Here is a 26,664-nt window from a genome sequence, read left to right as displayed (position 1 = left end):
CACAAACACTCCACTAGTCATCATGGAGACAATACTGAACAACATTACGTGAGGGGTGACAAGTGAAGCAGTTTGGAAGTCTTTCAGACCAACTATCTTCAAAAAAACCCCCAAAACAGTTACATAATACAGATTTGAGGAATGGCAAAGAGCATATTCACATAGAACATCAGTGAGCAAATGGGGCAAGAAGAAAACTGGCGTTGATGCACCAAGTACAGGTCTTTAGCCAATGGTAGTAACGTGCAGGAATTTAAAACAGCCGTAATAAAAGAGCCAATTACTTCACATGATTGAGAGCTTTAAGAACAGGAAAATTTTGAAGCTAAATTCTGAAATAGAAAGTATTATAGTATTGCCTTCATGTAACCAGAATGCTTACACATAAAAGCAACATATGCAGCCAATACCGACTAGTCTTTTTACTTTGCATTTTCCAAATATACACATACCCATTATTGGCTTTCAGCTCAGTCGTAGAGCTTTTGTATTTTAGCATCTAGTGTGCCAAAATTAAGGTTAATTTGCCTGAACATGGAAGACTATATAAAAATCAAAATAAATTTGAACTTCAAGCTTCTTTGGTTTGGACACACCTTTAATGAAGGAGCAAAATAGTTGAATATGCCATTGCAAGTCAATGTTTGATTAGGATCCTTACAGCTGCTTCTCCTTCAAGGCAAAGAATTCAGTGGATCATATTTTATCCCCAGGAATAAGAGGTTTTAGGCTACAAAATCAGATTAGCCAAAACAAGCAAATATTATAATTTCAATATAAATGACAGGTCACCTCCTGGTGACACTTGTGACGCTTCCACACCACAGTCCAACTCTGCTAATGAGAATTTGTGAAGGTGGGAATGGTCATATCACATCACATGAATAAGTAAATTAAAATAATGAGTCAACATTGAACCTGAAAAAAAAAACCATTCCTTTTCATTTCTATCAAACAGAAACAAACATTTCACTTTATACAGACATACTGCAGGCAGGCAGGAGCTGTTAATGTAATCACTGTCATACATAAAATATGAGCTAGGATGAACATGGCCATTTAAACTGCATGTGTACCAACTGCAGTTCATAAAAGAATGTTTAAAACAAATTAATGCAAAAAGATTTTTAAATCTTTTTTTGCAACAACTAGTTTTCAGACATGTTGTGCAATTTACAGCAGACAATACTCAAGAGCAGAAGGTATTTATAAAAACACAAAATGTTTGCTTCAGGTATTTAAGATATGTATGCACAAAAAAAGAAAATACATAACATGCACGTATATCATCATAAAAGAGCTTACAGTTCTTTGTGCTTCTCCTCTGCCAAAATTTGGTCGTTTGGCTTCAGCCCATACCTGAGGAGGAAAAAAAATTGACAAAGCAGTTACTCATGCGAGAATATAGCCATAAAATGTAGTTTTATAGTTTTAAATTATTAAACTACGCAACATTTGTTGATTCAGATACCTCAGGTGTTGCAAAGATAGCTATAAAGTTTTCTAAAAAATTTATTTTTATTACATGTTTTTCAAAGTAAACTTAACATCACATAAAATTTTGGTTTGTATCATGGCTTCAAATTCTGGATACTTCAAACTGGATACTTCAGTTGACTATATATCAAAAACTATTGCACTTCATACCATAAAGGGTACACTGATCTTATAATTTGGATCTGACAAAACGACAGTGTGAACAGTCAGTCTGGCTGTAATGTTTCTCGCTATACCAAATAAAACTATTAAAATAAATACTAAAATAATTCTGTAGAAAAAAATATACTTTAAAAACAGGCTTTTTAGGAAAACTACTGCAGTCCATACAGGCAACTTCTGATGAAAGTGAGTTCTTGAGAGAATGAAACTTTCTTTGCTAGCTCAACCTAAAAGGCAATTTAACAGAATAGGTTGCCTACACTGCCTGATCAGAGGGAAAAAGGAAGGCAGTCTCTGCCAGCACAGGCTACTGCCAGCTATGCTGCAGGCTGCACTGTCACTCACTTCAGAAAACCTTCAAGAAATGACCTCGCTTTTGTTCTACCTCAGAGCAAAATCTTCTGCCATCTCAACATATCCCACAAACCAAATTGCTGTGGTGTTCTGTGAGGTTTGGGGTTTTTTCTTGTATTTGGTGGGTTTTTCTGGTTGATTGGTTTGTAAAACAGTCATTCATAATGTAAGGTAAAAGTCAAGTGTCCACTGGATAACTGCAAACAGCTAACTGCTCACATTGCAGAAAGTTCCCACTGTCCCTTTGATCCCTGTTTTTGATCCTTCCTCCAGTCAACTGCAGAACCGTAAATTATTCCTCCTGAGGAAAGATGCTGGTCACCAACCAACTACTCTCAGCTCTCTTGCAAACTGATCTTTGTTTATAATGAACAGATAAAATATACCTTCTCTATTCCTTGCAGTATTTTCTAATGATACTCTCTGAAACTCATATTTTTAGCATCCATTTAAAATGCAAGCATCGACCCCGGACACATTCTCAAGCTCGTTAGTGCTGGCTGCATTCAAACACTGACTGACTCATCTTTCCTGTACACACATGCAGAGACTGCCTTAGGTTATTTGCCACAGTATCATGCTGACTTGCATACATTTATCCACTTTGCTGTAAAATCCTTCATGTAGACACTTCTAATCAGGATACAATGTGGTTCATCCACATTCTCCTTATAAATGCAGGGCTCACATTTGACTCTTACAGTAAGCACACTGGACTGTAACACACTGTTCAATAACAAACAGATTCAGGTAACTTCTTCAATCGCCCAGTTTTTCATACTAGTCTTTAAGCCACAATTTTTAACTGTTATGATCCTACATTACTTCCAAATTAATGTTTTCTGTAATGAACAGTATCAGGCTCTTTTTCTTTCACGAAAAAGGGTCTAACCCAACACCAGACTCTTCATAATGCTGCTACACCTCCCCAGTATCTCCATTTGTCATGTCCTAATAAGCATTTTACTGATAGCAAATACTAAGGCATCAGAGAAAAAGCAAAGAGCTACCAAGAAATTCTAAAAGGAACATCTTTCAGAAGTGACAGGACATTAACTTTACCTATGAAATTTGCCGTCTTACTTAAAATGAAATCAAGTCGTTTGTTCAAAAAATGTCTCTGTCATAGACTGATACACTAATATGCAATCCATTTTGTAAATGGAGATCATTTTCCACATTAACAAATATACTCACAGACATTCTTCACTAAAAATAACACAGCGTGCTTTTCCTCCACCAGAAATCAAACTACTTCAGCTTCAACTGCATACAGAGGATATAGAAATAATATATATACTTGAGCTTTTTAAAGCTTCCACATTCCTTGTTACTTCATTATTTTTTTTAACCACAGTTTTACCCCCACAGTTATTTAGAAGGGGAAAAAAAACCCCCAACCAAATAAAACCCGTCACTACTTACTCAGACTAATAAGTCACCTACTACAGAAATCATGTAACATAACGGGAATGCTGTTTAACAGATGTGAGATTTTTGGGTATATTACTGACATACCACAGAGGGACTGAGAGGGACACAGTTGCTACCCCTAAGGTTTGCAGAATAGTTCCTTTGGTGAACCTTAGCTTACCTAGTCTTTTTCACCATCACCCCCTTCTCTTACCATGAAAACAGCATTTTTAAAATATTCTTCTTTGACCCCTAAAGACATTGCTTTGATAGCAAGTTGTGAAAGAATACTTCCCACAAAGGGACATGCTCGTAGAGTTCAAAATTTTATCAGTACTTTATGCATTAAGATGCATATTATATTTCCATACACAGCTGCTGAACTATTTAATAAATGTAAATGTGGAACTAGCTCAGGGAACAGCTTACATAATATTTTCCCAACATGTGGTTCATAGGCAAGATTGATAAGCAGCAGTTGGGTCTTTGGAAGAACTCCTCTACAAAAGACTTTAGGAGTTAACAACACCAAATGCAAAACTGAAGCTACAGATAAGCAATCAAAAAATTTAAAACAAGGACATTTCAAACCACCTAAGCAACCTGAACAACATACTGTGTGTATTAAAGATTTACATGCCTGGCATTAAACTAGTAAGTAGAAGAGAAGCAAACATGCTATGGAAGAACTGAAGGGATCACAACTTCACTTTTTTCTGCTTGGTGAAATTCAAAGTTCAACATAGCCTAGAACATTAAATATTTATTATTCTTTTCAACTATCCAGTACCAAACTGTGATGCACTTTCAAAAAGTTAATAGTCTCTTCAGCACTGCTCAAGCTCCTATTTCAAAAAAGGGGGCCTAAGAAGAAAATCATGCAAGGGTCTACCACAAGATTACAGGTAAGTGTCAAAACACATTGCGGTCCATTTCAAAAATGATACATTTAAGCCCTTTGATTTGTCCTTCACAGACATTTAATCTACTGGAAGAGTAGCCAGTGTTGCAGACACCCCCTTCAAAATGGCAGCTGTCCATGCAGACAGGCAGCAGAAGGGCCAGGACTCCAGCAATTATCACACTGCACAGCTGCCTCTCTGCACAAAGCTGGAGCAGCTGCTGTGCTGATACCACACCCAGCTCAGAGCATCACAGCTGATGCCTTCTGACAGCCCAATATGCTGCCTGTACCTTGGGCAAAACTTCCAGTTCTGAAAATAGCTTTCTTCCCAAACTCAGTTCCACATGGAATTTCTAAAGCGGTAACATCTTGGTCTAACCTCTAGATGTCATCGTACCATGGTCACTAAAACATACCCTGTTCTAATCAAAACTTAAGTGCCCCAGCTGCAGGTAGGCCCTGACAGAGATCTTAACTCTACCACACATCCTCTAATCACAGTTAAAATTACAAGTTTCACACTGTTTTACATTACTTTTTTCAGCATGGAGATAATTTTTTTAAACAGTATTCTTTCCAACCTACTTACGAAAAGGCATGTTTAGGAATTTAACTTACCGGGGCAAATGAGCAGTCTAATCCCTGTACATCTCACCAAGAGCCAAAGGCCTAACTAATTATCAATTCACAACTACATTAATACCAAATATGTTCCCTTTCCACAACCCTGGAAATAAAGTAACATAGACCCAGACTAAAATATTACTGCAGACATTCTAAGAACTGATATACAGAATTGGAACGATGTTGAGGAAATCTGACTGTAAGTACAACTAACTATACTCTATGAAAAAAATGCCAAAGCCACTTGGAAGAGTTTTACTCTAAGAGCCAGAAGTACAACTGACCAACACATTCTATTTGGTTACAACACTACAAACAAAAAAATGTAAAGGTGGCATACTCCTCTTCATGTACATGACTTGCCCAGCATTCACCAGCAAGTTTATCATCTCAATTTCAAATTTTGAAGAAATATAAAATTTTTATTAAATGTCTGCTTTTCTTTTTTAAGCATACTAGAACTTCCAAGTTCAACTCTGACTTGTGCAATGGATTTTAAAGATTCTTGTGAAATTGTAACCTTATAACTCAATGCTTTTTTATTTCCCAGCTCCTAATACGACAGAGAATGAAAATTAATTTACTTGGACAGTAGTCAGCATTTTTACAATAATGCTTTTAATGTAACAAACAGCCATAAGGCACAGTTCTCTTCAGGCAGTATCCAGTTTTACAGTGCCTTAACTGAATTAAAAAGAAAACACAGCCTACGCTAAATATGTACTGGTGATAAACTCAAACATACGTCAAGTTCAGATCTGCTCTATCAAGAAATTCCTGAAAAGCTGGTAAAACTCACCTGTCCTAGGGCCCAAAATAAAAACTAGTGATGAGCTAACAGGTTTAAAAATAGCAATACATCTTCATATCACCAAATTAAGTCACCTTTCAAAATTTCTTGATTCCATCAATCTAAGCAAAAACTTACACAGAAACAATAGGCAATAATTTCACAGATATCAAAATGAAAATTAGCACAGACACATACACTCTGCTTGGGCCAGAAGAGCCAAGACAAAAATCTCCATCATGCAGACTACTCACAAAGAGGTACAAAAAGTTGTACACGTATCAGAGTAATATTTTCATCACTATTTTCAAGAATAATTGTGAAGAACACGACACTAGAGATAAAAGTATTTTCCTGCAATAACCATCAATGTGAATAGTCAGCATAAAAAAAAATAAATATTAAAACTATTTCCATAATACAAAGCTGGTACAGTAAAGCACTCTAGGAATGCTCTAAACATGCATCTGCAGACACGTTCTGCTGCCTTGCTTGATGCATAAAGAAATACAAACTTCTTGCCACATGACTCTGTACGTGGCTCTGACTAACCCTGCTCACCTTTCAATGCACTTGGGCTTTGCTGTTCCATAAGCTTATTGTACTTGACATGGTTTGCTGCACTTACTGCCTTAAGAATTCCCCAGATTGATTAAAAATTGAATGTATAAAAGGGTAGATTTCCAACGTGTTCTTTGAACTTTGCAGAATAGTCATCAAAAAAAGGAACAGAGTGCGATTTCTCCGTCAGACACCTAAAGCGTGTTGGTTGCATTAACTGGATAAGCCAAGTAGATTTTTTGCTATACTAGGCTATGCTTCATCAATAAAAGAAGAAACCTTTTAAGACAGAGTTCTGCAGAAGCATTTCTTCATAAATTTTCAACAAAGCCATTAAGAAACCTTAAAGATTTCACTATAGTCTTATTTCAGACTAATCTAAAGTAGTTTCCATAAAAATGATTCAGCAATTATGATGCTTCAACTTTCAAGTGAAGTTAAGGCTACTTTCACTGGTCTGAAAAAAAACCACAGTCCTTTTACTTTTGTTTTTTCTTAATTATTAATCTTGCCAAAACTAGGACAACCAGCCTGTGGGGCATTGGTGCTCACATGCCCCTTTTCAGACTATATTGATGGATTTCTACCAAAAGCAGTTAACACATCCTACGAGATCTTTCAGGTCAGGAACACAGCCATGTGTGAACCTGCTACAACAGTGCATCCTCATGAGCTTTTACAGGCCAGTGCACACAGCAAGCCCAGCAGAAGCTCACAAAATATTTCTAACACATCAGATTTATGGGGGATGGGTATAGAAGGTCAGTCTGCTTCTCGACTTCCATCTGCAATTCATCAGACAGAGTAAGAATAAGTAATGCTGCCCTAAGTGCTAACTCCATTTCTTTTGACTTGATCTACAGAGAGATCAAAAGGCAGTAAGTAAACTGCTTTTCCTACAGTAGTAAAATACTACTTAAAGCAAGGCAGTATTTCTGCATTTCTGACCAGGCTACAGCTACTTAGAAATTTCAGTTAAGTCTAATGTAGCTTTATTCTTCCCATGAGCCCAGTAATCTTTCCCATGTACACAAATACAGAGTGTGAGTACCGTGACTTGTATTTGTTTGGATCATTACTTTGAGCTTGCTAAGCCAGATTCTAGGGGCTGTGCATTTTCTAAATCCAGACGAAAACAAAAAACCACAACCCTTGTGTATCAATTCAGCAGCCAAATTTGTCATGGACCAGATGAAACCAGCTAACCCAAAATTAAAGTTCTGTGTAACTGGCACATACAAGGACCCTTGTTTAAAGACATGTTTTTCCCCTCCATTAAAAAACCAAACAAACCACACAGTAAAGGACTGATTCATATTCTAAAAGTCTTAGTGTCTTGCCTGACTTGCACTATTTTTACTCCACCAGTTTAATACGGTTGCTTTTTCATTTTTTCTTTAAATTCCTTTATTGCTTTGCTATAATCTCCCAGTGTCACCATTTGAAATGAACCACATTCCTCATTCCCTCAAAATTTCTCCCCGCCTTTAGCCTCTCTCCTATTCCATAGCAGGGCAGCTGGTCCTCCCTACCTTTTTACATTCCTTCTTGGCCTCAAGTCGACAGCAATACAGAGACCTCTTCTACATTAATTTCTGGGTTTAGTGACAGCTGATCATTATTCACTGTTACTTGAGGATGACCTTGACACAGGTTAGACCATTTTAGAAAAATTCCTTACTGAGTAGATACTGCTTTGTCGACAAATCTAAAAGACAAGTCCAGATTGTCATCCTTGAGAAACTGAATGATTAAAGAGAGATTGTATGATAGCAATACAACCCCAAAGAAAGCCGGCTTCCAGAAAAGTCTAAGTTTTGCTGTTTTGCAATGGTCCACTCATACCAATAAAAGAGGGAACTGCCTAAAAGACCTTTCAGACATTCATTTGGGAAATTATTAGAATTGTGAGAGAATGCTCAATTCAGATGGACTTCGGCATAGATCACTGCTAGACCCCAGACTATGCCAACACTATGCCACACATCCCTGAGTGACATGGAGTTAAATCCAGTAGCTATTGCTGAAATCCACAGATGACAGCACACTGGCAGTGGTGTGTCATGACAACAGGACACTCTAGCAGACAGTAGGAACAACCCATCCAAACACAGCAACTTCAAAATACAGACACATGCAAAGCTGAGTAGGTAAGGAAAAAGAATAAAAACACGGGCGGGGTAAAGGCATCCCACAGAGTAGAAACCTGGAGAGGGGAGAAACGAAGTGTCATAAACTGCAATTAACTCAACCTGAGCTGCCAATAAAAATTACAAGGTATAGTTTTCCTGATATTTTTTCTTTCCCCTTTGATCAATTTTTTTCCCAGTTGTTTCTAAATTATTCAGTGTAATAAGATAAGACGCCCCACTGATAATATAGTTGGAAATCAGGACTTTAATCAGCTATTAATATTGTAAGACAGATTTAAAGAGCTTTTGAAATTGAAGTCAAAACAATAATAGGTTTAAATGATTAAAAGGGATTAAGAAAGCCCGGAAAGTTCAAAGCCTGTTAATCACCAGACTGCAAAAAACTACGATCATTTAACAGGGTCAGCCCTATCGCTCTGGACTTAAGTATATAGTAGTGGCCTTGTCAAAACAGTTTTCTTAACCACGAACTAGTGAGCTAAAAATTTAAGACAGCTAAATACTTCCTGTATACAGATAGAGAAGAACATTTTCTTCAGTAATAATTTTTGAAATATCTGGCTATAAGCACCTTTTTAAAAACTGTACACACACTGTACTTTTTTTTTAAATTGGTACTCTGAATTCTACAGTAGAAATACACTTTGTTGACCTTTAGTAACTTTACCAAGGGATAAAATATTAATTCAATTTGTGCAGAACTAAAGGTAGTTCTCCCCACAGACCAAACTCCAACATACTCCATTAATATTACTCCTTTGAGCCTTGAATACTTAAGCCATTTCTTTCATTGTACCAGTCCTTTTGCATTGTTTCTGTTCTGAAATTATCATCGAACCTTTACATACCTATTCTCTTCAACCAGAAATAAACACCAGTTTGTAGTTCAATTCATTTTGATTTTAAACACAAACCAGCTTTCACAATTCTGTGTTAAGGTTTCATTTGCATAGAAATTAACCAAAAAAAAACCAACGAAAGTAACATGTACAATCCAAACTAAAGGGATCCTGTTCTTTCCCTACGTGCTATTATCACTTGAAAATTTATTGTTCAGATCAACTCGTACCAGTTCCACAACAGATCCTGTCACCACTGGGACAAAAAATCCCCAAATATCTCCCCCGCTGCATGAGGAGCTCTGCTTTGAGATCCAAAGTGTAACAGAATGTAAGTCGGGGAAGGCAGAGTAGTGTGGTTGTGGGTGTGACCCTCAGATTCTCCTGCCTAGATTTATATATCATTTTACTGATCTCTGCTAAATAAAGACTCCCTGTATGCCACATATGAATAGCTCTGCCAGCTCCCCAGTTGAGCTTCTTTTCGCTTGAAAACCAACCCCTCATCATCATCTCAGGAGAAGGCAGACTTGTAAAGCAATATGCTTCAGGTGTCAGGTGCCAATTCAATAGGCTCTAGTTCTACAATAAAATACAGGTTTATACTTTGGACACACTAACAAAGGCAGTAACATTACACTGTTGCAAGCATAAAACAACAGTGTTGGGCTCCATCAACATGCAGTACATTTCATAACTGAATTACAACCTTGTTCCCATACTAGATCTGTTCTGTCTCTATCTCCAAAAGAACAAATGAAAACAGAACCTCTAAAATACAATTATTTTAGCATCTCTAGTACAAAGAAATAAATGTCACATCAATAAAAATCAATTAAGACAGAGCAAGACATTTATTCCCGAGTAAAGACGTCACAAACCACAAAATCAGCCCAGATATTGAATCTGGACTGATGTTAAATATTTTATTGTCTCCAAAATGCTAAGAAGTGACCTTTTCATCATTCATTGGGAAATACAGAAAAAAGACTGGTGTATCACATTTAATGGAAAATGTATTGCTCCACTTAGAAATTACAAGAAAACTAACAGCAAATCTTATGTATCAGTTAAAATCTTTCTTATTTATTTAAAAAATATAGTTTAAGACTTATTCCATTTTCCTGTTATACAACTTTATCTATGTCTTTCTATTTGTGACAGGCTTGGCCGAAGTACTAATTCCAATACTATCACTTCAACCTAAATGAGTCTCAGTGCTGCCTAAAAGCTACATCTCTTCCATCACCTGTCTCTGCACCTGAAGATTTGTTACAGGACAGCCCAGCTAACAGAAACTTAAATAGAGAATTGTCAGGGAATTCATGTACCTTAATTTGACTTCTACACAAATTATTTTTAACACTGATTAGAGCAAACAGCAAGCTACAGACAAGTGTTACAGCTACTGTGAAATTTCAGCCATGCTGAAAAAACTTATCCAAGCCATTAAAGTCATTAGCTTTATTGGAAAAAGGTAGCATATGGAAAATGGCAGAGAAGGTTTCTTTACTGCACTGAAAATTTAATTTAAAAAATGAATGAGCAATACCAAGACGGAAATTTAGGGAAGTGCTCTGGAGAGAGAGATAAACTCATTCTCTGCTACCACCGGAGGATCAGATACATCGAGAACTGCAATTACTGCTTCTGGGAAAATCTGTTCCTCCTTTTTGCCTCCAGATATAGCCACTGTTTTGTATCTTAATTCTTCATCCACAGTGGTAACTGCAACATCCAAGCCCAGACATCCCGGTGACTGGCAGAGGAAAAAAAAAGACTGAGGTATTTGGACAGTTCCTGCCATTTACAGCCCCGAAGAGCTTCTTGCTCCAGCTGAGTAACAGTTTTGTCTCAGGACTGGTTGTAGAATTACATCCAGAACTTGATAGTCCTTCTTTTGAAAACAAGTCAGCTACACCTTAGGTGTTCCTTGCTCAAACAGGAATTTGTAGTTGGTGATTTCAAAACAATAAAAAGCTAGCATTTACTAAAGCAACTTAGTCATCTTACTTAATTTGGTATTTGAATGGTAGGATCTGTTCATACAGTTCTACAATTTGCCTTGGCTCGTTTATGCTAGCCATGGCCCTAGCACAAAAGCTGCTAAAGAAAGAAGTCAGGAATTTTTCACAGGCAAACTTTTAAGTGAAGAAGACAGCTAATTCCCAGCCCACAATCCTCCAAAATGTGATTTCCAACAACTCTGAGCTTGTGGAATTACAATCTAGATTAAAAATACTATAAACATTGAAACTAAAACCATATCTAATCAAGATACACATCCAAATGCTTTAACTAATGTAGACCAAGTAATGATTGTGTTCTGTTTAGTACTTCAGTTGTTTAGTACTGCTGCACATAACAGCATAAGCACATTTCAAAACAGCTTCATGAAATAGGAGTTGGACTCGATGATCCTTGTCGGTCCCTTCTAACTCAGCATATTCTGTGATTCAGTGAAATACACTGGAACACACTCTTGAAAAATGAAGTTATAGCAATCAGATTTGGAGAAAGTTCTTCAATCTCTTTTCTGCACAATAACTGTACAAAATAAGTTGTCAAGAGGTGTGAGTTTCTGGAACACTTTGCCTCTTCTGCTGGAAATCCAGGGAAATATTAATATCAGAAATTGAAAGATTTACATTTGTAACTGCAGTTCTTGTCTTGGAAAAGAACAGATATGGCATGCTAGCTTGAAGCCATGTAGGACACTCGGCTGAACTTAATAATCACAGTTGAGACTGCATGCCACCTTTACTTGGAGTGGTCTGGAAGTGAATTTGGTCATAGTTTCACTTCTTCTGAAGGAAGCTTACTGTACACTTCCAGACTAGAGTGATAGTCTAATTTTACAGCAATCTTTATCACGTATCTTCCTACTAGTGGGAAGCACCTGTTGTTTAAAAATAATAAAATGCAGCCTCAACACCGAAGAAAAAAATAGACTCAATACAAGGACTGAAAAAATGTGCATGGTAATATTTGTATTTCTCTAACTTCTTGCTGTTGTTCACTTGTTACAGCTGACAAGGGTATGACTGCGTATTAGGCAGTTGCATGCTCCCCTTACGCTTTGTCATGTGCACCTCAGATTCTTGTATTGAAACTTAATCATTTTTGCTGTCACGTCACAACAAGGGAAAAAATACAAGGAAAAAAATGACTGAAGCAAGCTGGGAAAATAATCACCAAAAAACTGTTTAGCCATTGCTCCCTAGTATTCATGTGACATAAAAGTTTAAAGTAGAACTTAAAAACGAAGAAAATTGTTATGTTAACACAACACTTTCACTGAAATATTCTATTATCTTATTAAAAAGAGGAATCAAGGGTTTGTGAAATGAAAAAAATCTTTGTCCCAGCTCTGCATTTAATCTGAACTTATTAGGGAACTGCAGGTTTCATAACATCCTGAATCTACAACACAACCAGATTTCCAGTGACTTGGAGTATTGAAGGTTCTGCCCTGACAGAAATAAAGTAAAACACTCAAAGAGTGCTTTTACCCTTCTCCAGCTCTTGACTAAGGGAAAACAAGAACACCAGTAATTAAGAGGAAGGCAGGCTGCCTCCACCCTCTCCCTCTGGCTACAGCAGAGACCGCAAGTGCAACGCTCCAGAATGGAACAGGACAAGACAAGGCAAAGCCCAGAGCAGGCCTGGCCGGGGTTTTGTGCCGCAGAGCACAAGCCACAGCATCAGGGATCATCGGAGGCATAACCACCTCCTGACTTAGGATACAGTTACATCCAGATACAACCTGGAACACTGATTGGTATTTGCACACTGTTCAGGAATAGACTGATGAAGTAGCAAGTTACTAAAGAGACGTGTTAGTATTTAAAAGAAACAATTAGTATTTAATTTCCAAACAAAGGACGGAATCTCTCTCACCTTAACATAATTTGGGAAGAAAAACTACTGAGATTGCATATTGCCTGACCTGAACAAAGCAAAACTAATCAAGTAGTAATGAGCACGATAATTTATTTAAATATCTAATTTTTTAGAAACTGAAGTTTTAAAAAAGCAGGAGGTATTTCAACCACTTCAAAAATGCTATCACTAAAAAGTCTTTTCTAAGAGATGACAAACCAATTTCAGCTAGAGTAAAAAAAACCAAGGCTGTGATAAATAATTCTTCATTTTTGACTGGGCTTTTCTATTCCTCAATTCACAACTGACCAAACTGTTTCACTATATTATAGAAGAAAACCCTCCAATTTTCACTATGCTGTTGGAAATTTTGGTGTGGAGAAGCAGGATGAGAATGGAAAACAGTATTAAAATCACACCTTAGTAACCTGTAATTAAAAAGAATGCTTAAAACTATACCTGGAACATAAATCACAATTTTTATCTACTGTATCCTAAATAAAAATCAATCTTGTGATTGTACAAACCAGGAAACTCCAATATGAAAAGTTTCTCAGTACGAACAGCAAGTACCACTTTCAAACAGAAAGTTTTACCGTTTAGTTTTGGATTGATTTCAGTTTTCTAGTGAAAAGAGACAGCTTTTTCCATCAAAGACATCTTCAGCAAGGGTCTTTTCATCTAACATTATTGCCTAATTAAAAACACAGACACTTATTTAATTCACAGAGCTCTTTCACTTAAAGCCCCTTGTTTGCATTGAAGAGGCAAATGGAACCCAGTATTTCATCATTTGTCTTGTAATGCAAGTCCCAAAGTTTTGTTAAACAAATTTTTGTTGTGAGTGAAGGGAAAATCCAGATAAGCTCTGTGTGCGAGTCTGTTGTGTTTCATGGTTATTCTAAAGAACACAATTAATTCATGAACCAGACATGCTCTACTGACATGCATTATATCAAGTTTTCTGAAGAATGGAAAAAATAAAAAATGAATTAATGATTTGCAGTTTATTACTAAACAAGAATTTAAGAAAGTGGAAACACACAATAGAGACTGGAATGTTTCCTATTCATGAGCATCTTACATCCTATTTTACAGGTAAATTAGCAGTTACAAGCTCCTCTACAATCATTGCTCAAGCTCCATCTACCCTGAAAACATCACAGCTCGTCATGCAACACTGTCATTCCACAAGTAGATTTTTCACATAGCCTTTCTTAAATGGAGCTTAACTAAAATCTTTCATTCATTTAAACTACACATTTAAATAAATGCACTAGGAGAAATCATTAGGGATGTAGAAAGATCTATTTATGTTGTCAGGAATACTACTAAATTTTTAGGCACGTTAGTACCAAGAGGATCTTCTTAAGACAGTTATTATTACCTTAAGTTTTTGTGAGCAAACACTGAAGTTATTATAATTTACTGGCAGTCAGATGATGCAATTTGACTCAACAGTTTCAAGAATGTTCTATGTTCAGACCTTGAGATAAGTTAAATTGACTTCTAGAGATAGAACTAAAAACACAAGGTAATAACAACCTTCAGCTATTCAACTTCTCTGCCAAATGAGCCAATGCAAGAGATACTTTCAGGATAAATCTTTCACAAGGATTATTGAAACAATGGAACATCACACAGCAAGCTATCTTCTAGGGGGCTGGGGCAAAGGGGCAAATTTTCAGGGAGAGGTTTTAAAGTTCTTACTATGTACTTTCCATACATTCATCACTGTACAGACAGTACGTACTAAATCCAAAAACCACAGCACTGTAGCAGCTATTAGGAAGAAAATTTACCCTGTCTAAGCCGAAACCAGGTTGTCCCAGAGAGTTGATGAAGCATAGAATCTAAATAAACACATTATTTCAGTGAAACTGAAAAAGCTGGAAGCCTGGGGGGGGGGCAGAGGTCCACACTTAAATCTGGCACCAAAGTCCATATCTGCAGCTTGTGCATTCTTTGATCCTGCAACCTCTGAACACAGAATCACCACCTGTCTTTCTCAGTCCTCAAGCTCACTCCAGCATGCGTTTTTGGGAATAGGCTTGCTTTGCACTGAAGTCTTAAAGATTGTTGAAACCTGAGTTTGGTGAACAAAGAATCACCTCAGATTGTCTAAAAGCTATTTAGACCCTTAGACACTTCATGAAAGTTAACTGCCTGAATGGTCTTTTGATTTTTTTTTACTATGGGAAGTTACAAAGGCTTCTGCTAGACAGGAGCAAAGGTAACAAACTGAAAATATTGAGAAAAACACACACCACAGCTTATACAGACCAACTTAAATTTAACACAAACAAGCAGGAGGTTTTCCATCATTTTCAGATGAAGCTGCTCTGCAAAACTATTCCTAATTTATAATCCAAATTCCCACAAGAATGGAAAAAGATCAAATATGTACATCTTCACTTCGTTCATGGCAAACACTAAAACAGCCTCGAACAAGAATATTTAATTTACCAGATGTCAAAACTGTTCCATTACTATGTTTGTGCCTAACTAATCCATCACCCTCTGCAGCGTAGGATAGCCAACCAATATCTTGGGAGTCCACAAATGACCCAACCACTTCCAGTGCTGCAGACAAGTCAGTAGCACACTGCAGGAGATCCATGTCCATACTTGTGAAATTATGGATCAAAATGAGAGCATTTCTTCCCTCAGTGCGATATTCTCTTTTCATACAGCAATCATCAGCACGACTTCAAAGACCCACTTAATTCTTCTTTTCCTGTTTCTTTGAACCTGTTTTTCCAATGAAGAGTAAAAAGAATATAAACCCATTTCTTGATTTAAACACAGTTTGTACTTACACCAGTGGCACAGATAAGGCAGGGAAGAAAACGAAGGAGCAGATGGTAGAGGGCATGAAAGCTATTAAAAACTACAGATCTTTACTGAGCATCTTCAATGAACTTCTGCAAAGGCTGCCACAGATGCTAATTTTAAGGGAAAAAAAGACATAAAAAGTACTTGGCTGCTTTGACAACTAACAAGTAATCACATAGAAACTTGTAATCCTGGACCATGATGGTGATAAAATAATCAGTTTGGAGGTTACAACTATAATGGAATTTGGCAGCCAGAGTAGTAAGCATACCTCACCTCATGAGATCATGGCTCTGGTCAAGAGCCCAGAAAGTAGAGTGAAACAAAGCAAAGAGATTCATTAACCTTGATGTGATAAATAGGACATATAATTTTCCCCTATATCTCCACTCCTTTTCAAGAGCATGGGCTGAAATGTTTATAAAGGTGCTGGTGATTACAAATATTTTCCTTGCCTTCCCACTGATCAGTTAGGGAAGATATGGGTTATCATACACTTGGGAGTTTCAGGATTGGCATAATAATTCTGTCAACATGAATTTGTCAGCATTGATTCTCTTCTCCTCCTCAACTCAGGTAGTCATAGACTCAAATGTTGGACAACAGCAATGTTCACATCCATACTGTGAACACACTTCTCAACTGCTGGATGTGCTCTTGAGATGACAAGTAATGACCAGATCTCTACAGTCTAAACATTTACTATAGTTAGGTAAATGTCAAAAACTGAATATTTGCCAAACAGTGCTCAAGGGAGGACAATGAAACACATGCCATCTACTAACTTTTAACAGCGGAACATTGGAGTATTTACAGGAGTTAGCAGTACGGAGTTTCCACGGACTCTTAAAATGTCTTTGGCATGTTAATTTAGAATTTCTTTGCCCACTTTATTGGAGTTTAATATATGTAGTATAGATTAAGTTATTCTTAAATGTCTGTTACAGATTCAGACAGTGAAGGAATCGTTCCTGTTAAATGTCATGGGTAGAACTGAGTACACCAAAAGCTTTCATGAATACCTGTTAGCTAAGTTATTTTCACAGATAAGCATAGCTATAGTTAGCAATTCACCCACAAAGCATCAATCCTTCTCCTTCTTCTATTCTTTCCCCTCCCACCCCTAAAAAGGTGCTCTTTCAGCAAGTATCTACATCCTAGAAAAATTAAACAAAAATACTTTTCGGTAATGCAGTTAATGCAAATTAAAAGGATACAAGAAAACAAAACCAAAATTCATTTCTGATATTTCTTTCATGCAGATACTAAAAAAGAACAAGAACATACAATGGACTATATTTTCTTCAAGACTGCTTTCCAGCTCTGAGAACAGAAACTGAAGTGGCTTGAGGTATCACCAGTTTTCAACAGTGCCATCAACATTGCTAACACTTTTTCAGACTGTCTCCCTAAAGAGAGATAAGAAATGGGGCCCAGAAAACAAAACAACCTGATAGAGGCCTAACCTTCTCTGGCTCAGGTAATGCCAGACTGCTGACATGGTCTGAAAAGCTCAGATGGGCATGGTGAAGTTCTGCTGTGATATAAATTAAGACTGCCTCTCCTATAAATAGTCTAGGAAAGGCTTAAAGCTTTCCAAAACTTGTCAAGCGAGCAAAAGACTTTGGAGCCCATATTTAACCAAAATCCACCTTGAAAGAAAAGTGACAGGGCTGTGCAAACAACCCAAGCCAAAAATACCCACTCCAGCCCTCCAACACTGCTCATTTCCTCAATCCAGAATTACATGGCAGCAGGCTGTTTAGATTCTGCCAGGAGTAGGACTGCATCATGTATTTATTTTTAAATTTTATTTATCTATTTAGGTTTATTTATAACATGGATTGTATGCCATTTAAATATTGTTAAAATGACTGCTTCCTACACAATCTTATGCTGTTTCCATTTGCATTTTCTTAATAGAAGTTACAAAAATAAGATGGTTACAGGATTCATTTTAATACTCTCTTTTCATTGACAATATACATTGATTAAACTTGCAACATCAAGTCCTTTATTCTGAAACAAGGTATTTTCTCTTAAAACTGATTATACAAGTGAGGAGGATAAACTAACAGAAACAGTAGAAAAGTTATATGTATAAAATTCTTACGGGTGTTTACCTAAACTCTTTCCTTATTTTACTAAGCTACCTCCTCAAGTCAGAGCCCGGCTGGCCTGCTGGCGTCATTAAACCTGCCCATCCAGCTGAAGAGGTGAGAAACAGACTCTAGGTTGCCAAGATACCAAGAGCTGACACTACATGGCTAAAGATGTTTCTTGTTCGACAAGAAAAAACAGAGACTAATCTAATAGGATCAACAAATTCTCTTTCAAATGCTTCACAGTCCTGAAATGTCTGTGTTCTTGCACCTCCCTGCAGCATTTGAATGGATAACTTCATTCTAGCAGTTGTTCTACAGCTAGGTTTGCTATTTTACCTCCCCGCACAAGCTGAGGAAGTGTGGGATTTAATTCCCATTTCAGGAAATATTGCAAAAGGTAGTTGGACTTGGAATAGAAACATGTTTGTGGGTTTGTTAAATGGACTACTGTGCATACACTCTCAAACAGGGAGCTAGATATAAAATCAGGTGCGTGAGAAGAAGGTAAACAAGCTTCTCAGCTTTGAGGTTACTACCAGAGCTATCACACTATCAGCAGGTCCCCTGTGAAACTGTTGTTGGAAGGCTGCTCATTGCATTAAATAATGCAATACCCCACAAAGGCATTTTGGCAGTAAAGAAATGCTCACAGACCATATGCTGTTCCAGGAACTAATTTAATTTGTCTGACAGGACTCAAATTTGAGTACACAAGACTTCTAATTTTTAAATTAAATTAAATTCTGCACAGCACATCACATCCAGTGAAAAGCACAATGCACTCTTGCAGGATTTCAGTGCTGCTGTATAGATCCCACCATCTCTTTTACGGCAGCAATTTATAAGGATTAGTTCAGGGGTATTGTTGAGTTGGGAGGGGGCATTACTTATTTTCAGAGACTGGTTTTCAAGGTATTTCAGTGGAAACATAAGGCAGAGAATTACACCAGATTAATTTACTCTTTTGAACACTCAAGACTTAGACTTGATTCCTAAAATTCCAGATGTTTGAGATTGATATACTCCATTACATTCTTGTCTTTTGCCTCCAGCTTGTAATATCCACGCTTGCACTTAAACACACCTTTAAGAAAAATCTAAGTGACAAAACATCCACGGCAAAACAAATTATTGCTATTATTAAAAACTTCAGAACAAAAGATTTTGGGCTGATAATACACATTCACAAATACAAACTCTGCACCTGTTCTTTATTTGGTGTTGTGAAATTTAGTCTTGGTGCAGTATTCCCATTAAGAAATCCAAGTACAATTAGAGAAGAAATTACTCACACTTTAAAAATTAAAGAAAGAATTGAAAGCACTCTGAAAGATTAAATCAACTTACTGAACACTTACAAATCAGAGAAAAAGTGTCAGCAACAACAACATGAAAGGGAGCTCATGCAGAAGGATTTAAAAGAGCAACTGTATTTGACACCTCTGGAAAAGACAAATCTCTAAGCTGATCCAAGGACAAGTAAGCTTAATGCCAATTAAGCACTCCAGTGATAGGGTTATACGGGTGGTAGCACAACAACGGGGAGTAAGCAAGATAACAGACCACCCGGTAAGAAGTGCTCCTGTTCTTCACTGATAAACTGGAATATTTTTTTAAAAAGGTACATTTTTACAACTTTTCTTAGTGTGTTATAGATATGGCTTATTTCCCCCAAAGTCACTGAAGCAAGAAAAGAGGGTTCTAATAGTAAATCAAAAGTAGCACAGAAAGATTCATACAAGAACTACCTAAATCTTACTGAAATCGATGACTGCTTCCAATTAAGGGCTAGCAAAGACAGCATGAAGAGACTGGAATAAATAAGTGACAGAAAATCACATGAAAACCCTGAAGTTTTTCACTGACACCACCACCACAGGTTTATATAGCAAGAACAGTCAAATGACAGATACCATGTTGGCTGCTTTCAGCATAAGGCCAGAATCAGCACAAACTTAGCGTTACACAAGCAGGTAGCCCTCTGCTTATTTATGGGCATCATTCTGGAAACAAAACCAATATTTAAAAAAAACAATAAAATAACAAAAAGAAATCAAGACTTACTTGTCAAGGAAGTCCTTGTCCACAACTGCACAGATATCAAGCAGAGGATTTCCCATTCCAAACAGGACATTTTCACTGCAAGAAAATAAATCAAGTTAACTTTGCGTTAATTTATTGTTCCTAGGATAATATGTTAAACATTTTTTTTTATTAGAGATAAGAGTTTTTCTTGAATAAAGCTAAGGAACAAAAAGATACACAATTTGCCCAGCACAGCAGATACATGGAGACCTGGCATATACACAGAGATATCATTTACTCAGATAAAGAATTAGAGCTGCATGCTGCATTCTGTAGTTTTAAAGGATCACATTCAAGTTGTAATAACAAATTTTAGACAGGGGGAGCATCACACCAGGTTCTAAGAATTCCACTGGACTCACGTAGTTGTTGGGTCTACCCTGCTACTGACCAATAATTAGCAATTTAAGTCTGTTTTAGTAAACTGAAATAAAGGGACTATGCATTCTGCATTGTCAGCCACCTTAAACATCGTAGCTGTCTGCTAGGAACAATGTAGGTACTTTTTAAGCAATCACATAGAAATGAGACATCAAAAATACTGTAAACAGCTGAAAAGGATGACTTTAACTATTTTTTTTTTTAAGATTAATTCAGAAACCATGTGTTACATTTTCCTGAATAGCATGTACTTGGGTGATAATGCAGTAATACCAAAGGATTAGAGACATGGCCTAGTGTCAAGTAGGAGTGAACGCAGCTGTTCTTGAAGGCTAAAACTACATCCAAACCCATCACACTCCTGATTAAACTAACACCCACTGTCTCCAACTGGCAAGGCACACCCTTGCTCTGGCCATCAAAGGTAGCTTCAGTATGACCACAAATATGCCTCCCTCTTTACTAAGTCTCTACGGCATATTTGTGGAGAAAGCATATTCCCTGTCTATCCATCCCCCAAAAAGTACTACTGTAACACTGCAGCTGGATCCAAAGTGTATCTGCAGCTTATCCAAAGCTGCATAACACTGTTAGCTGAGTCGCAAAGAAAGTGAGGGAGTTTTCAATTGTTCTGGCCCATTTAGCACGAGATAAATGTTTGAGAGATTCAACATCTGCCTACTAAATGATAGATTTCATTAATTTCAACTCAGTAGACTAAGAAAAAAGAATCTAAAACATGTAAAAAGGGAATTATGTGGAACAATCTCATGAATTGTGTCCAACAGAGGTTGGAAACTCATTCACTTGCTTCCTCTCACAACTGCTATGAAAAGCCCTTAGTGGACAAATCTTTGTCACGTTTGAAGCTAGTCAAATTTGAAACTGCTTGCCAGAAGTACACAAACTTCTTTCTCTTTATGATGCCACATTAGCCTCCATTAAATGCTAAAATTCTGAAGTCTGAAAATGAAGACATGGAAAACATGATTAACAACCTTGATATTGAGACTCAGTAAACCATGCTTTAAGTATCCTAATTATTGTTGTAGCTTTAAAGGCAGACCTTTAGAGCCCATTTCACAGTAAATAAAACATGGAAGATACTGCTTTGTGAAGACAGAGCCAGAAATCCAGCTCACTCCTAACTGAGACAGTTAACATCTGCTCAGTAAAAACCTGTAAGACTGACTAAATACATTTGTCAGTGTGCCAAATAGTACAGTGTTCTAAATAGCATAGCCATAAATTATACCTATAGCTAGAAGACAAGAAGAGTGAGAGACAGATGACAGTTAAGAAGAGATAAGGATAAAGGGGATTGCAGTTGCAGTCACAAGACAGAACATTCTCTCCATTTTAAAACCTAAATATTGCATAAGTTGTACTGTAGGCAAATGAATTAAGAAGTCAGAATTCTCCAAGTGCTGAATGCAGATTTGTCCCAAGCTATATATTCCTATGCTTAATGTTTAGCTGATTCTCACATGCTGTGAAATTCTACACATCAACAATTTTATACCTACACTTCAGAAGAAAACATATATCATGGATAACTTCTATGTAAGACAAGTATCAGCACTTAAGTGTACAGCATGCCAGAAAACAGCAGCTGCACTTAAAAAAAAAACTGAAATACAGCTGACATGTTGAGGTCACTCCCTATGAAGAAGTTACCAGGTTCAACCAAAAAGCAAAATAGAAGCTACCAAACATTCAACAAGATGTGGGCTGCAGAACATGCAGGTCAATATACTTGAAGCAGCACACGAGTAACTTTGTACAGAAGCTCTGTCAAGCCAATAACATGCATACAAACTCCTAAATGTCAGCGGTGGCAGGAGCTAGCACTTTCGGTGCCATTTAATCCAGGCAGCTCTTTACATCACATACAAGTCCTGCTCATTCCCAAGCTTTCCTTGTCCCACAATGTTTTATAATCACCTCCATTCAAGTATTCCAGAGGCTGCATGTAGGGTGCCACTTGGGGTCAAGTTTTAAAAGCCAAGGTAGCTATCACTAGACTAGTAAGTGTATGTTCAGAAACATTCCACTGAAATACTGGGTAAACTCTCCCTAAATTCAGCATAGTTGTTTCTCACAACCAAATACAGGACATAAGAACTTGACAGCTTTTCAGACACATAAAACTTTGAATATTTTAACTGTCTGATTTCTATGAAGAAATCAACTTCAGTGTTATAATGTTTACCTACTTTTGCAAATAATAATACATAAGCTAATAAACACATAAGCTAACATATACTGATCACTAGCCCTGTGTTTTCAACTAACACGTATTTCTACCATTTTGGTTCTCTCACCTAGATGTTTGAATTAACAAAGTCCCAAGGTATTAGAACTTCTATTCTTAAAATTAGATATTAATGCTCCATTGGCAAAAAAGGAGAAAAATCCATACAGTCCAGTTGTACTGGAGACTGTGTCTTTCCTTATCTGTCACTGCATTTGACAAAAATACCTTTATGGCTAAAATGGGAAAAGTCTAAACAATTTCTAAGTCACAAATTTTAAACAGCCAACAAGTTTAAGCAGATATTTAGGAGGTTGGACTCAGTAATGTCAGAAATCTTTTCCAACCTAATTGCTTCTGTGATCACCATTATGATCAGCATTTTCTAACACAAGCTTTGTGAAAGCCAATCTGGAAAGTCCAGTGTTAAAGAGGAAGACTTGGCTGTGCAAATCGTTAGCATGTTCAACCTGATTAACCCAACACTGGCTACGTTTCAGTGCAGTGCAAATCACTCTTCCCTTCTTAAGGGGCAGCAAAGTTTCTACGCTGTTACACTATTGCAGTTTCCTGTGGCACACCATGAGGTGTATAGCAGCTACTTGGCTACAGTGTGTTCCTCAGTAAATATAAAGAAAAAATTTAAATCTCGTATACTCTGTAAAGCCACATACTGTAAAAGCATTAAATAAAACAAATATCACAATCCTGGAGAATGCTAAATTTACAAATCTTCAGAGCAAGAAACTGAGATATTAAACTGTTATATTATCACCAAGTTGAAGACTTTGAACTCTACATTTGAACATAATTGGCTTTATGTTTTCTGTTCAATCACACTGGACAACTGCAGGAACAAAAATGGTGAGATTCTACAATACACAGGTTATTTGGGAAACACATCTCTGCAATAGACACAGAACACACACTTAAGTACTCCCCAGCCTCCTTGACTCTCCCCAGTCTCTTCTCTTGCATGGGAGTACTGGTATCTCATCATCCCAGAAGGATGTTCTTGCTTAACCCAACTAATCTACGGCAAAAGAGTATTTAGCTCAGCTCATCAAGAAACAAGTGACAACTCGTTCACCTGCACAAATGAAGGGCATATATAATTGATTATACAGTCAGGATGTATAGGTGTATATGCATACACATACACACAGAGTACATGTATATGAACACTACAGATACTTTTTAAATTCTAAACTACGAATAAGATGTTCATTTAGATGCAAATCTAAAAGTTGTTTGGGCACAAAAATACACTGTCCATCTAGCAGGTAAAACTATGGCAACACCAATAACTCTACAGAAAGCTTTGATGTACACCACATTTGCATTCTAAACTCTTGACAACAGGCAATATGTTTTATGAGTTTGTCACTTAATTTTGGACTAGGTGGAGTGTGAGTTGTAATTAGAAGTTCAAGCAATGTAACTCACTAAATATAAATAAATCTTCAGCTGTTAATTATGGCATTTTGTTCAAAGATTGCCAAGATGATTGATTTTACACAAATGGCCTGTGTTTCACACCTTACTCCTACCACAAGTTGCAGAAGTTATAAAATTAAACCAAACCGGATGCAAACAAAACAACAAACCCAAACAAACAAGAACCCACAACAGTGCTGAGCTATCCTTGAGCCTTTTTTAAGAAGTCAACAAAATTAACACCAACTGAATGATCTGGAAAGCTGGGTCCAACATCATGCTCTACGGCTGCAGGCATTTTTAAAAATATGGTCCTGATTCAAGCTGGCTGCTGAACATTAGCAGTACAATATCTATCACACAATATTGTTATCACCCCATGCTGCTGCACACTGCCATGGATGAGCAACATCAAAATATCAGTGAAAGCTTATTATTAGTTACTGGCACAGAGACAGAGAAGTATTTTGGGCCTTTGGATACTGGCAAGTCAGAAAGCCTTAAAACATGACTGAGACATCTGGGTGTGCAATTGCATGGCAGAATGCTGTATGCCTAGTCTTCCATTTACAAATTTAAGATATGGTATTGTAAGATCAAAAATGTTAATACCTCTAAAGTGTTTGACTGTGCCCTTAAATATAGGGCCAAACAAGGCACATTTTAAGCCTACTCTCAGCATATCCATTTCAGTCACAAAGGAAGAGAGTTGAACATCACATAACACAAGATTTGAACGTACGAAAAATCATTTATACATTCAGTTAAAGCAAAACAGCAATAATACCAGATTCATAGCATTTGACTAGCTCTAAGCTATTGATTAAGAGCAATCCTTCTCTCATCCCACTTACCTATGTAAAATCATTAGAAGATGATATCTACAACTAACCATAACTTGTCTGACACAAAAGTACCTTAGAACTGTTATTGCATGATTTCAGAGTTCACACAATTTCCCCTTGCATCACTTGTCAGCAAATCACTTTAGCATGTAGACCTTAAACATACAAAGTGGCTGTAGGACTGCTCACATGCTTTCCTTACTTAGGTCTTAAGCAAATGCAATATTTGGCTAAGCAGTTACATATTTACATACTGACTTAGACGAACATCTTCAGTGAAGATTTCACTCATTATGAAACTTTCATAATCTTCTACAGCAACATACTCACAGGTTCCAACTTTGAAGCCAAGCCTAAAAGCCTTGGCCTTATGTAAGCAAGGCTGTCACAGGAAAAAAACTGTTCCATCACTACCCAACTCCTTACACAGCTGCGCTAACTCCACAAGCTCCAACAATGAAATACTACTGCAATTTCAGAGTTACTGTCTCGGTCAGAAACAGTGTGAAACCTGATACTCAGAGTTTGGAGGGTGGAGAAAGGAGATGGGAGAATTGCCTTGAACGATCATTGAACTTTTTGAGCTTTTTACGTTTTAATTTTAAGCATTTCTTTAGCAGCTGAAGGCCTGATCAAAGTAACTACATGATGAAGGTTACTGGTTTACTTCACAATAAGACCCCACCTTAAGATGAAATGTTTTTTGAAGAAAAACTAGTCACAGTAACTCCTTTCACTGAATGTGAAGTTTGTCACTCTACAGGGATCTACAGGGATCGCTGACAGGCTGACACCACCGCAGTTCCAACACCTTGCCGAGAGCCCAGCCTGCTATTATGACCCTGCTTCTCGTTATTCAGGATTCTTTTAAAATTAGGTTTCAGTCACGGCAAGCCAAAGCGACAGTTTAGGGTTCAAATGCGACTGCCGGAGTCCCACAACACCCGTCCTCCCACGCCCACGGGCGGGACCCCGCGGCGGCCGCCCGCGCCCAGCGCTACCTGTGACAGCGGCACCGCCGCCGAGCGACGCCGCTCGCAGACCCCGCACACCGCCCCGGGACCCCCCGCGGGCCCGGCCCGGGGCTCCGGTTCCCGATGCCTCTGGGGACCGGCATCGCCCGGCGCCGCCGGGAGCCCCGGCTGGGCGCGCCCACCTGCCCGCCAGGAGCCAACGCGGCACCCCGGGAGCGGCGTCCCCACCGCATCGCGCTGGGACGCCGGGAGGGCACCGGCACAGCTCTCCCTCCTCGCCCCGGGGGCGCGGGCGTGCAGCCGCCAAACCAACTCGCGGCAGACGGAGAGCGATGGGACGAAGCCGCGCTGCCCCGCATCCCGATTACACCGCCGGCAGAAGAGCCCGGCTCCGGCGGAGCATCGCGCCGGGCGCCCCCGCCCCGCCTGCGGGAGCGCATCAGCGCCCGCCGCCCCTTCCCCCGGGGCGCCGGGCTGTGCCGCGGGCGCCGCGCGGGGGCTCGGCGTTACCTGAGGGTGGCCATGGCTCCACGCCCGGCCGCCCGCGGCGGAGCCCCGCTGGCGGCGGC

The 26,664-nt window shown here is 38.1% G+C and overlaps 1 protein-coding gene across 5 annotated transcripts in view; it reads right to left on the bottom strand.

Annotated features, from left to right (window-relative positions):
* Positions 1–26,664, bottom strand: part of ADK (adenosine kinase) — a 277,815-nt gene that overhangs the window by 241,072 nt on the left and 10,079 nt on the right. For 3 of the 5 annotated variants that reach the window (XM_027700143.1, XM_027700145.1, XM_027700146.1), the window contains 2 exons: positions 20,184–20,258; positions 1,306–1,359 (listed from right to left, as the gene is read on the bottom strand). In XM_027700143.1, coding sequence (XP_027555944.1) covers positions 1,306–1,359; positions 20,184–20,258 — 129 coding nt within the window. Of the gene's footprint in view, positions 1–1,305; positions 1,360–20,183; positions 20,259–25,375; positions 25,429–26,605; positions 26,659–26,664 lie in introns of those variants that run through there. The other 2 variants (XM_027700144.1, XM_027700141.1) reach the window with 2 other exon arrangements.

The sequence above is a fragment of the Neopelma chrysocephalum genome, unplaced genomic scaffold, assembly GCF_003984885.1.
Source record: "Neopelma chrysocephalum unplaced genomic scaffold, ASM398488v2 Primary Assembly neopelma1_143, whole genome shotgun sequence".
NCBI lineage: Eukaryota > Metazoa > Chordata > Aves > Passeriformes > Pipridae > Neopelma > Neopelma chrysocephalum.
This window is presented reverse-complemented; position numbering and strand designations above follow the sequence as displayed.